The following is a 13,589-nucleotide window of genomic DNA, read 5'->3' as shown; positions in this document are numbered from 1 at the left end:
ATTAAACACAGAATAATAATAATATAAACTATGATCAAATAAAAATAAGGGCGCGTAGTAAAATAGGGTGAATAAAAATAGTTTTCACCCAACTGAGACTTGTGTATAGTGTCTGTGTGTTGTCGTTTATACAGCACACATCACATTAATGTAGACTGGGAAGGTAAAGTGTCTTGCTCAAGGGGCACATAAACAGAATTCACTTGCTGAGGCTGGGATTGAACCACCAACTTTCCAATTATTAGTTATTACCCACTATTCTCACAAAACTTTGTCACTTAAAGGTGCACTGTGATGGCTACTTCACCTGCTTGTCTCCATGTAGATGTTATTACTTTGCTTAGAACGTTCCACAATTTGGCATTAAACATAACTATCTTCATGGAGACCAGCAGGTGGCGTCACCAGGCTAAGTTACACATCAGTTCTGCGGAGAGGTGACCGCCTACAGTACGAATGCATGTTTTTCAATGTGTTCTTGAGCATGAAAAACACTTAAATAAATACAAATACTGATACTTTTAAAGACATACTGTGGAACATTTCTGGCAAAGCTATAACGCCAGCATTTAGATAAGCGGGTGGTGTACGCTCAACCTCAAAAAATTACAAAATCCGCCTCTAAATTCAGACCACACGTTAGACTTGCTGAGACCTTATTGGAGCGACTGTTGTAAATATTTCACCCTGAATCCTGTTTACTTCAATTATAGAGTGCGTCTTGATGAGGATAACACGCTTACATCTCCACTTTAAATCTCTGTATTTTGAATAATTCATGTGGTTAAATCAGGCCAAACCATTTCCATTCCCAAATATTAGATCGCAAAATGATCCTGCAAAGATTATGACTAAATCCAATTTGACCATTAAATAGAATCAAGATTAAGACTTCCAAAACAGAGCTCCCTTCCAGCCGCCTCCTCTGATGTTGAAAAGAATATCCGATGTCTATCATTTTCAGTTTTGGCGCTTAAGCAGGAATAAAAACATGTGAAAACAGGGATGTCGGTTCCCAAAAATGCCAGTCAGTGACGATGTACTGGAGGATGCGACACAGGTAGCTTAGCTTTTGAGGCTGTTTAATTTGCTGTATTGCAAATATTTGATACCTCCCGGGTGTCTGCTTGCCGTATCCGGGGGTATAAATAGAAGGAGAGCCAGACAGGAGGGTCAAAGTGTGTACCTTGACTTTCAGATATGCCACCGGCTGCATTCGCTTTACATTTGGGATGAGGCATGATGAGCATATGCTAAAGTGAACAGTAGGGACGTGTGCGTGTGACAGGGATGAGATGAGATGGTTTCTCCAGTACACTCTGCAATGCGGTGTTCATTAATGCAATAGTGAAAATGAGCAAACCTGGTTTATATTGTTCACAAACTCACAAGAATCCATCTCGGCCTGCTCCCCCTGGTGCAATAGAGCCCGGCAACCAGTGGGCAGGAAAGTGGACCAGTGGAGTGGCAGCGTTGGAGTATTTGTTTGCATGTCCCAGAAGACCCCGATTGCTTTCAGCAGGAGTCACCTCAGGCTGATATGTGAAGCATTCAATTTAGAGTGTTACACATATCAGTCTGACATTAGCCATGTTATATATCGTTACCACACTGGAAAAATCTGCATTAGGCCAGGACTGAATCGGAACTGGAGCAGGACTGAACCAGGAACTGAACCAGGACAGGGGAAGTCCACCAGTAAAAGAATGAGGACTAGATTGATACTAAACCTGGTCTGAACTAGGATTAGAGCAGGGACTAGACCAGAACTGAACCAGGGCTAAAACAAGGTGTAGACCAAGACTGAACGTTGACTAAAGTGAGGACTGAACCAGTAACTGCGCAGCAACTACTGCAGCAGCACGGGCCGAACCAGGACTGAACCGGGACCAGGAGAGAGACAGAACTAGAGCATGGATCAACCAGGATTGAACCAAGGACTTTTCATAATCCTTTTACAGATTTTTTGCCAAAATATCTGACTTCCCCCTCTGCTTCAGCCATCATTCCCATACCCTGTAATTATCAACACATTTTCTCTATTTGCTCACCCAACATTTCACCGATTATACCATCTCCGGCGCAGTAAGACTCTGCATGTCACCTACGTCTCCTCAAAGCATTCTACATTTGCCTGATTGACACCCAAATCAACACAAGCAGCTCTTAAGCCTGTGTAAGTCACTGTGTGTGTCCTCAGCTGGCCGATCTTTTTCATGTCGTCGAGTTTGTTGCCAGACTTTGATTGAGAGTTTGGCAGACCTCCTAGTTGACTCTATTTTAGGAGCCCCATAGACATCATGCCAATAACCGCGGGCCCTGTGGGATCTGCGTAAAGTAAGAATGGGAGAACGCTACTCGGTGCTTATCAAGTCTGAGCAAATATTTGTACACTGTTGTGGTATGGTAAGGAAATTTGGGCACATGTACAAATACTTGACACTGGTGAATGTTCAGCTGCGTTTATAAAGTGTAAATTCCACCAGTAAGTACATTGTATTGTGTCTATCTCATATTAGGGATGGGTGATTAAACGTCCTGTATTACATTGTTTCCCCTTGTATTTGAGCAAGATTTGTCTGTCCCCAGTACAGATATATTGCATAAGCAGCTCTTGAGGTCAAAATAAGTCAGTCCGCATTAAAAAGGGTTTTATTGTTCAGTGATCAGGGAGTAGGCGGTAGCATGCTAGTTGTTTTTAACGTTACTGTCACGGCAAAACTCTACTCTGGTCTGTGAAAGTTGTGAAAGTTGCTTATAAACTCATTGCGGTGATAATTAGGATGTTTGGAGTGCGTAAGGTAAGTGAGGAAAAACTTTAGACGACTGCAAACTGTTTAAACAAAGTGAACAACTGTGTTTTCAGGATGTGTCGTTCTGGAGTATAAGTCGCACCAGGGGAAAAATGCATAATGATGAAGAAAAAAACATACATAAGTCACACTGGACTATACGTCGCATTTTTTGGAGGAAATTTATTTTACAAAATCTGAGACCAAGAACAGACTTTTTATCTTTAAAGGCAACTTATAATAATAATAATAAAATAGAGAACAACAGGCTGAATATCAGTACAGCACACTAATGTAACACATTTATATTTATTCAGCTACATGAAGCACAGACAGAACTGAATATGTGTCTGGTTTGTTAACATAAGATATTAACTGTTTATCAGATAACTAAAGCAGAAAAAACAAGTTAACAAGTTTACTCTGAATCTCACCCCAAATCAATAAATCCACTGAATTCTTCATCCTCGGTGTCGCTTCTGAACAACTCCACCAACTCCAGAGGTAGATGAAGTGCTTCATTTGCGTGGCTCCCACCCCTGAACAAACTATGAAAAAAGGGCGACTTGTAGTCTGGAAAATATGGTAGTTCCTTTTTTCACGTTTTTAAGACAGTAAAAACCAGGTACAGTGCCTTTAGTTTAATTTTAATCCATCCAATCCAATCATTTCTAGTCGTGTCTGATAATCTATGGTCAGAGCTCTACAGCCAATATTAGTAAATCCATGTTTTTGTTAAATGGGGTAAGTAAAAAGTTATATTCATGGATTTTATATTGAAAGCCATTTTTTGTTGTTGAAAAAATATCCAACAACCTCCGACTGCCCCTTTGCCACTGTTACCTAGTCATACCCTGCTACCTTTGCCTTACACCATTCATAAATGCACTCTCTCCCCTCTCTAATTCTTCCCCACCCCTTTTCCACTGCAACTGTAGAACCATCAGCCTCTTATCTTCTCCTCTTCATCTCCACACTGAGCCCTTAAGGGAGGAGCTGTGTTTTGTTATCCATTCTCAAAAGTGTTCACACCTTATATACACCTCACTCACCTGCCTCCATCTTTTTAAATCGTTTTCTGGTAAACTTGCCTTTTTGAGCTGTCAACCATGTTATAACGTTGTTCCCTCTTAAAGCTGGTGTTGTGTTTTGTTTAATTCACGTGTGTTTAAGTACACTCCAGCTCTAAACACTCTGTTCTACCAGCTGATGTCATAAGGTGGTGGCCTCATTCTCCATCAGGTGCTCCTCGGTGCTGTTTAAATCCATAGATTTTAAATGGACTTATTCTAACTCAAACTGCCTTCATCACTAAATAACTATTGTTTTCAATTACTTTGCGCCCTCTGCTGGATACAGTGATATTTTGCATACATGGAAATCAAGGTTCAACAACTTTAAACGATAACTCTAAGTGATAAAACATGAAATTCAGATCAGGTGTTGAAAGTTTCCTCATGGGTTTCGAGTGTCTGTCACATGTTTGTCTCCATTGCCTGGAATGTTGCATAGTATGACATTAAACTTATGCATCTTGTATTACTTTAAGTGCAGGTGTTTATCTTGCTTAAGAATAACTTGAAAACGATGCATTCATACTGTGAGTGGGCTTTCCTCTCCACAGATCTGACCTGTAACTTAGCTTGGTAGTACTCCATGCTTGTCTCTATGGAGATAAAGAAGCATACTGTAGATAGTCCCAGACAAAGCAATAACATCTCCATGGAGACAATGTTTACATTTTAGATTCAAATTCCCCCAAATAGAAATTTGAACCTAAAATTTGCTTTGCCCTTGGCCTTCTCTCAATGAGCGTCTCCTGAAATGGTTACCGTAAATTTCTATAGACTATAGAGCGCACCTGAATATAAGGCGCAAGTTTTCATGTTGTAACATGAGATATTTACACAGAAAGACCGTACATGGAGAGGTTTTTGAGATTTAATTTAAGAGATTTAATTTTTTCAGACTGTGCCTAGAAATTGGCAGTACAGCACCAACACCCCATCAACACGGGATGAACATACCTGCATGTTTAGAAAATAAAACTGCACCAACACAGGCCATCTGCTTTTATTTCCTCTGAAAGCTTTTTTCATTGACTAAGTTCTTCCCGCTTGAGTTTATGTTTGGTACATTCAATATGTGTTCGTAGTTTTGATGCCTTCAGTGAGAATCAACCATGTAAATCGTCATGAAAATAGTAAAACCATAAATGAAAAAGTGTCTGGTAGTGCACATCTCTGCTTGTTGAAACAAATACTTCAGCAGCATCAGAGGATTGTAAAGTGGTATTTTGTCATCTCTCGGTGTCTGTTTCCCGTAGGTTTCCGCGGTCTACCCATCGAGGACCAAATCACGCTGATCCAGTACTCGTGGATGTGCCTGTCCTCCTTCTCTCTCAGCTGGAGGTCTTACAAACACACTAATGGACAGATGCTCTACTTCGCCCCAGACCTCATCTTCAACGAGTGAGTATATGAACCATGCAAGATGCTGATTTGAAAGGCTGGAGAAATTGTTGGTCGACTAAAGACGTGTCCTACAGATCGATTTGTCGACTGAAAAGGGGAGGGGGGGATGGCAAAATCTCTCAAAACTATTATGTATCTTTTAGTATCTGACCCAAACTGCTCTCAAAACTACATTACAACTGCACAAACACCTATTTAAAGTGAATCGTAATGGTCACATTTTTGAAGCACTTTTCCACTTTCAAGGCGCTCAAAGTACTTTACATCAAGGAACCACTCACCCATTCACACACACATTCATACACCAGTGTACACAGACACTGGGCGCGAGGGGGGGTTAAGTGTCTTGCCCAAGGACATAACGACAGCATTCATCTGTAGGAGCTAGAATCGCACCGCCAACCCGTGGATCAGTGTAGATCTGACCGCTCAACCAATCATGTTTTGAAAATGCTGAACCGCAGAAAAACACATATTAACAAGTTTTATGAGTTTCACTTTTGTTTTTGATACTCTGAGTCTCCTCTCCCTTTGCTCTCTATGCTAAGTCACTCCCCCTTCAGAGCACTGTCACAACACAGTCAGCATCCTTCTAATGAAACTACTGCACATCCCATCAGGTTTGTCAAGTTGTTGTGTACAGTTTTGTATCATGCTTGTGTATATTTATGGAGAATTGTCGTGTGGAAACATGGATGATGCAGGGTTGTGGGCGGGGCCTTGCACCAAATCTTACAGCTAGCTGTAAGTGGGATATGAATAGGGCCCGAGAGAGATCGCTAAAATACTCATCTAAAACCACTTCAGACATGTTTTTGACGAGGGAACAACATTATAACCACTCTATTTTGTATAATACCCCCTCTTTAAATTTAGGTTTGAGTATCGACAGAACTGGAATGACACATTTTTGCCATTAAATTGGTCATTTTGTTGTTGTTTTTTTCTGTTTTTATAATGTGACCTGTACAATCATGATTACTGATGAACAGAAACATCTTGACAGCCTTACTGGAGCGCCGCTAAAGCTATAGTTTGAGCGTGCCTAACACTAAAACTAATAATTTAACATCTTGAACCAATTAAGTATAAGATAATACATTTTGAAAACAATTTCGTTTTTGCTAGTGTGAAAACTAAATTAACCTTGTAGGGATATTCTAATTATTTGTCACTTTAAAGTAATCTTTGAAGAATTTGTCATTATCACAATATTTCTCATACAGAATTTCTCCGTGTATCGAGCTAATTTGCATATTTTCATTTTGAGCCGCCAACTCCTTTTTGTCACCAATATCACTTCAATTCCATTCATATCTTTGTCACAGTAACTCACCGATCCAAGTTCAACGGAAGCTAATCTTTGTATTCAAAACACAATGCGTGCACTAATTTGCCAGTTCTACCGTACAATGTAGAAAGAATGTACCAGCGCGGCATAGTACAGATAGTACAGCAGCGTCTAGTGAAGTCTTTGCATTTGTGTGTGGGCGTTTATAAAAGTTTTCTGTCCATACTCCAAAAACTAGCATACTTTTTCCATAAAGATGCCATTGTCTTCTGTTTGAGTTGCTAATTAGATGCTAATGTATGCTAATATCTATTTAGCTGGTGGACTTTTGAACTTTTTTTTTGGACTATTTTCAGCACCCCATTAGCATACCTGTGTTATGTTCCCAAAGCCAAAATGAGTGTAGAAAAAGCTATGATTAAAAACAAGGTCGTACACTGACTTTTTGGAGAAATGGCTGCACTTTGCTGGTTTTGCATGGGTTGTTAATTGCGCTGGGCAGAAACTATCAAAGCCAAAATAGGGGCAGTCAATGACCCACTTGATCCGTGCTAATACATTTGAACTACAAGGGTGATTCGAGGAGCGCTTTGATCAACTGGATGCTCTAAAATAAATCAAAATTAGGGAGTAGTAGCAAATAGGCGTTTGGCTAGGTGAGGGGGCAAAGTTCATGTAAGGGTTAGGGTTAAAAGCTAGCTCGTGTAAGTCAATGTCAGTAGATCAACTTGTTCCGAAAATAAATTGATAAAAAAAGCGTTGGGTAAATGCCATTGTGTAACCCACTCACTCTGGATGTATTGAGCTGGAGTGTGCCGGGGGAGGGAGGCTTTTAATTGTAGCAGAAGAAGGCGCACAGAGGCTACTTTTGTGTTAGCACAAATTACAAAGCTATTTGAGTGAGGGATGTAGTGCTAAGGGCGCATTAGACTACCAGCTTAAACACTGTATAGTGGACACATCCACTGAGTCCAGCTCCTACAGGTAAAAACTGTTGTTGTGTCCATGAGCAAGACACTTAGCCTGCTTCATCTCCACTGTACACAGCTGGGTGAATGGGTGAGTAGTTTCTTGATGTAAAACTGTTTCAGTGACATGAAGGTGGAGGAAGCGCTATATAAAAATGTGTCTACCATACTTCAGAACTTGACATGATGTTTAAAAAATAAATGATTTGATTTGATTTCTTTTTTCTGAAGTTGAGAAGTTCTAAACTGTTGTTGTTAAAAAAAGCTTTATATAGTCGACTATTTAACCCTCATTGATCAGATTTTTGTTAAGTTTTTGTAAATTTTTTAGGAAGTTTGGAAGTACAAGTAGGACGTACTTCTTAAAGTACTTTTTTGATCTGACTTTTTCAATCTTCAGCTGCATTTTTGTGTAGTCATATTTTAATGTTAAATGCCCAAAGATTGTGTTTGTATTTTAAGATGTAATTTACATTTTTCACCATTATTTTACATTGTACTTCTTGAAAATTGCATGTCTGTATATATATTTAAATAAGCAGGATGGAAATGTTTAAAATAGTACGAGCTCAGCCTTTATTCCCACTTCTAAAACCTATAAAATAAAGTCCACAGTCTAAAAAGTTGCTGGTACTGTACCGCGCTGGCTCTGTGGGATTTGACCAGTCCCTCACTCCCTGCACGCGCTCTATAGTGTCTAATGAATTATTTGTAGCCGCTCTAAGTTGTGACTGTGCTAATGCATTTGCTGGTGCTGATGGATGGGGCTGTCACTCAGACTGACAGAGCAGATAAGCTGTGACACGGTGGACGGGGAGCAGGTCACATGTCCACTACAGCGTGCACCAGTTTAAACCATGTCATCTCAATGTTCCGCGTTACTGAAGTGATTGGGGTCTTTGATACAGTTGTACTAATGATGCATACTGGTAGTAAATTTAAAATGTTTATGTCATTTATCTGCTCTCCACCAGTAGCATCTAAACGAGGATGTTTAGACGCACACGCACGTTCAGATATCTCAAATGAAAGTCAGTTAGCTCTTAGCTCAGATGCCAGTTTTTCAGGCAAATAAAACACATTCAACAATGACTTTTAATAACAACAACAATAACACTTTGACCTTGGTTGGTACCAGCTGATACCCTCTGTAGTACTAGTTGCTAGTTATTTTTTTAAACAGTAGAAAGTAGAATTTTATATCAGGCTTTTGTACAAAACATGATGATCTAAACCGTTTTTTGCTGAATAAAGTTGTTTGAAACCACAATCAGTGTATTCTCTGAGCTCTGGCCAATCAGAGCGGGCCGTGCAGAGCTGTCACAGGGAGCAGATGCAGCCTAGACACAACAGTGTTTTGGGATGATTGGGACCAGCGCTGTCCTCAGTAACTCCTGTGATATGAAATGTAGTGAATTATACGGCAACAGTTATACTCAATTACAAGTGCAAGTGCAAGTACAAATACAAATACAAGTCCAAGTGCAAGTACATGTTAAGAAATCTACAATCACTCAAAAAGATCTACTCAACTGCAGTAAGTAATTGAGTATTTGCAAGCATTTACTTTCCACTCCTGCATGTACCTCAGCTTTATACCATCTGTAGTTAGATGGCTGACCCACCCCTGTTGTATTCTCACATGTCACCACTAGATGCTACCTATGTTACTGCACTCTAACAGTGTGCCAGCTTTGGGCCGACAGAAGAAAACCAGAGAGCATTGGTGAGAAGAGAGAGATTTAAAAAAAAATGAAGGATGGTGACTTTAAAGAGCAGGTATTATGCAAATATTGTTACCTCATCAAAACATGCCTGAAGTGGTTTTATATGTCATCCACGCATATTTTAATGTAACTATCTCTCCCATTTCCTATTCGATCCCTCTTTACAGTTAGCGGTTAGATTCTATCCCAAAACTCAACCCAGAAGCTCTCACGCAAGCTCATAAATACACAAAAGCATGATACAAAACTGTCCACAACTTCACAAACCTGACGCGATGTGAAACAGTTTCATTAGCGGGATGCTCACAGATTGTGATGTGATATCGCTCTGAAAGAGGAGTGCCAAGGAGAGCAAATGGAAGGAAAAAACCCAAACTGAAACTTATAAAACATGTTAATATGCTGTTTTTCAGTGAATACAGCTTTTCTAATCTAAATATGTGATGTGTTAGCAGTTAATACCCCTTAGAAGTGTAATACCCCCTCTTTAAAGATCATGCAATGGCTCATAAAGGCTCGTGTTTCTATATTACTGTAAGCTAAACTGCTTTTGATTCCGTCAGATCTCTAGACACCTCTGTTCATATATATTGGTGCAAGTTGTCCATTTCTCACCACTTTCCATTAGAACTGCCAATCAAAGGCACTCCCCCCGGTGCTACCTTATAGACGCATATATAAGCAGATGCACATACAGCAAATTAATACTTCAAATGTGCAAAAAGAGCTAATTGAATTCCAACTGCTAAACAGGTGTATGTGACAGCAGTGCTAATTATTCACATGTAATGATTGTGGGCAGATATGACAAACTTGCTAATAAGTATGTGAACACGGACTTGATTGCATCTTTTTTTTTTTTTTTTTTTTTTTTTGAAGTGTGAACTGTGTTGCTGCAGAGTTTGCCAGAAAAGTCCCTGTTTCCCCAAAAAACAGCAGCTTGTTTTGGGCAGTGATTCAGCAAAATTGATTCGGGGAGGAAAAGAGAGAGAGAAAGAGAGAAGGAGAGAGAGAGAAGACGTGTTAAGACTTCAGCCGAACTTGTCTCAAATGATGTTATGCCTCTGCACCTTGTGAACCGGCCGAGTCCAGAAACACTAAAGTTAGCTCGGGCTACATATGCTGTCAAAACCCGGTCTAGATTTGACTTTGCGTATACCATTTGTTCATGTGATGCGACGGTTCCCAAAGTGAGGTGCACATCCTCTGGAAATCTGCAAATTTGCTACAGCCGGTTGTTGTTTTTTTGCATAATTTGTGATGTTTAGTGGCTAACTCTCCGGTTGAAAATACATAGAAACCGACTTATGAAACAGCACCAGCCTTTAGATTGAACTCTGTTTCAAACACTCTAAGGGTCGATGCTGTGGTGTCTTGAGGCAAGGCGCTTTTACTTCACGACAAAAAAGACTTTGCGGCTGATAGGGTTGGCAAACGTATTGAAAATCAGATATTAATCTATACTAAAACTAATATCGAAACAAGATACTCATTTGTCTTGTAAACAAAAAATGCTAAGCCCTTTAATGGTTTTACAAGAGACCATTAACAACATACAATAAGATACAATAGTGTTACAAACACCAATAGACTCATTTAAACAAACTCATTTGCTTCTTCTTCCAGGCTTTACAAAGAAATGAAGCCAACTTATAAACATTAGAATGAATCTTGTTGTTGTCATTACACCAGAACATATCAGGGCTTTGTGTGAACATTTCATCAAATAAAGGATTTATAAATTCATCATAAAATGGACAATACAACAAATAACGTAAACCACCAAGTCTTTCTTCTTGAGGGGCTCGAGAAAACCTTCCAGTTTCTAAGGCCAGGGGACTAAAACAGTCACATTCACAGAACAGAAATGACCTGAATGGCTTTAGAATGATCTTGAGTTGTAGCTTTCACAAGTATAAGACACATAGACTAGTAAACGCTGTCCATGGAACCTACCTCGTCCAGTAGGTTCCATGGACCACCATGGAACCTACTGGACGATTGAGGGATTACACAGATATAAGGCCACATGGGAATATATATGAATATATATAATAATTCTACTAATGTTGAAAGTCACTTTCTGTAGTCTAAATAAAGTGTTTTTTATAATCATCATCATATCAGAATCTGAGTATCAAGCCTGTTCCTGTTCCGAAATCGAGTTTGAAATGTTAGTATCGTGACAAGACTAGTGACTGGAGCGTTAAAGTAAAACAAAATGAGCTGCGAAAGGCTATAGACAGTATATTTCAGAGTTTACTAGACACATGAACTATTCGCCCTTTCACTGTTGATTGTGGCTGCCATGTTTGCGTCTACCTTTTAAGTATACGCTCAGGTGTGAAGGCCCGACCTCGCTCACGTCGGCACGGCCCGCTTGCCTTTAATGACTGCAAATGTAAATGTCAGACTCATTTATGTCACTGGCTAATCGCAGTTGGAGCCAAAGTTTGGAGTCAATTGGTGACATCTGCGGAGCATATTCTTGACTTGGGTAATGCTTCCTGTTTTTGTGCTCATTCAGAGAAACAGACTGGAGTTCTCATGAAACTAAATACAAGCCGGTTCTTGGCATTTCGTGGCCCTAAACAAGATTTGACTAAATGCTGTGAGGGCCAATTGTAGCTTTATCGTGCGTTGTTAAGGCTAAGACGTTAACTTAGCATGACTTTATTAGCAGTAAATAAATAATAAATAGCTCACTCAACTTTAACCTTTCACCTTTGTCTTCTTGCTCCAATCTCCAAAAGTGCGTGCGGTGAGCTTTAAATGAATTGAAATAAATTTGGTCAAGTCACAGCAGTTCTCGCTGAAGATGTGGCCCCCCCTACTGGTTATGTTTATGCAACGGGCCAGTCCTGAGTAAATACGATTTTACTTGGTGTGTTAGCTGAAGAAATATGTACGTTTCTTATTTGTTGAATGCAATGGTTTATTCAGCTTTACATTACAATGAGAAATGTGGGTAAAATGGACCTACAATTTGACCAAGGTATCAGAAGGTTGTCAGTTTGACCATTAGTGCATATGGTAGTTTTATACTGTTTTGTGTCCTTGGGCAAGACACTTAACTCTCTTGCCGAAATGAAATTGTAAATATAGCGCGTAACTAACGGCGTGCTGGACAGGTGAAGGTTTGAAAGTTCATTGCTGCAGACTTGTAGAAGGTAAAAGAGTGCGATATGTAACTATTGTCTCCATGGAGGTGTTCTTGCTTTGTGTGGAATGTTCTGCATGTAGAATTAAACTTATCCATCTTGCATTTATTCAATTACTGCTCAAAAGTAATTTGGCAAACATGCATCCGTACCATAGACCAGGGGTGCCCAAACTCTTTTTCATCGAGGGCCATATCTTGAAAAATATTCGACATGGAGGGCCAGTGGTCAATAGGGCGGATAATTCAGATGGTGCATTTAACATAGTTTTCACTTCATACTTTAAATAAGGCTTGAAATATTAGTATTAGGTCTGTATGACAATGCAACATGATGTTATTTAGGTTATATTGGTACGATTACTCAAATTTCTTGTAAAAAGTACTGATTTTGATTTGGAACTGTATAAAGGAGTGGCCTAAGGAGTATGACGTCGCACATAGCATTCAGCTCCAGCCAAAAGAAGCTCGTCAAGGCTTGAGAAGGGTGACGGTTTTCCAATAGAAAGTGAATTGGAGCCGGAAGTGCGTCCATGAGCACTTCCTATTTGGAACGTGGCAGCTAGCAGGTTAGATATGTCCTTTTACGTACAGTCTATGATTCTTACTGAGAAAGGGTTCGCCTCTTACCAGATTTTAGCGAACAAGCAGGTGCGGACCTTCTATCAGTCACATAATGAACGTTTAAGTGTCCAAAAACTGCTGTGAAAAAGAAATGATAGGGTTTTTTGTTTATTTACTTCGCCTTCACATTACATAACAGGAACAATTCACTTCTGGAATTTTTGGGCATTCAAAAACTTAATGACCCGTCCAAAGTGCTGGAGGATACACTGAGCATTTATAACCAAGGTCAACCTTAATAATATATAGCTTGAGTTCGAATAGCTGCAGTTTTCTGGAGACTATAGCGTTCACTTGTCTTATAGCTGGCGTATAGTTGGAGGCTGGTAGAGTGGCATAAGGAAGTGGTGCAGTAGTACAGTAGTATGCAGCTAGCTCTCTGCAATCTGGAGGGAGTTGGTATTCTCCTCTCAGCCCAGACGAGCATCCTCCTCCTCTGCACTGTGAGAAAATATAGTCCCTCCACCACCACCACCACCACCACTTCCAGCGGACTGAGCCAGTGTTACAGGAACACAGGGGAGCCAATGGGAACGCTGATTGAGAGGCAGAA

General features: G+C 39.9%; 1 protein-coding gene across 1 annotated transcript in view; it reads left to right on the top strand.

Annotated features, from left to right (window-relative positions):
* nr3c2 (nuclear receptor subfamily 3, group C, member 2) overlaps positions 1 to 13,589 on the top strand; it is a 164,502-nt gene that overhangs the window by 120,937 nt on the left and 29,976 nt on the right. The window contains exon 6 of the mRNA XM_033991838.2: positions 5,119 to 5,263. Coding sequence (XP_033847729.2) covers positions 5,119 to 5,263 — 145 coding nt within the window. The remainder of the gene's footprint in view (positions 1 to 5,118; positions 5,264 to 13,589) is intronic.

Source organism: Periophthalmus magnuspinnatus, chromosome 1 (assembly GCF_009829125.3).
Source record: "Periophthalmus magnuspinnatus isolate fPerMag1 chromosome 1, fPerMag1.2.pri, whole genome shotgun sequence".
Taxonomy (NCBI): Eukaryota; Metazoa; Chordata; class Actinopteri; order Gobiiformes; family Gobiidae; genus Periophthalmus; species Periophthalmus magnuspinnatus.
This window is presented reverse-complemented; position numbering and strand designations above follow the sequence as displayed.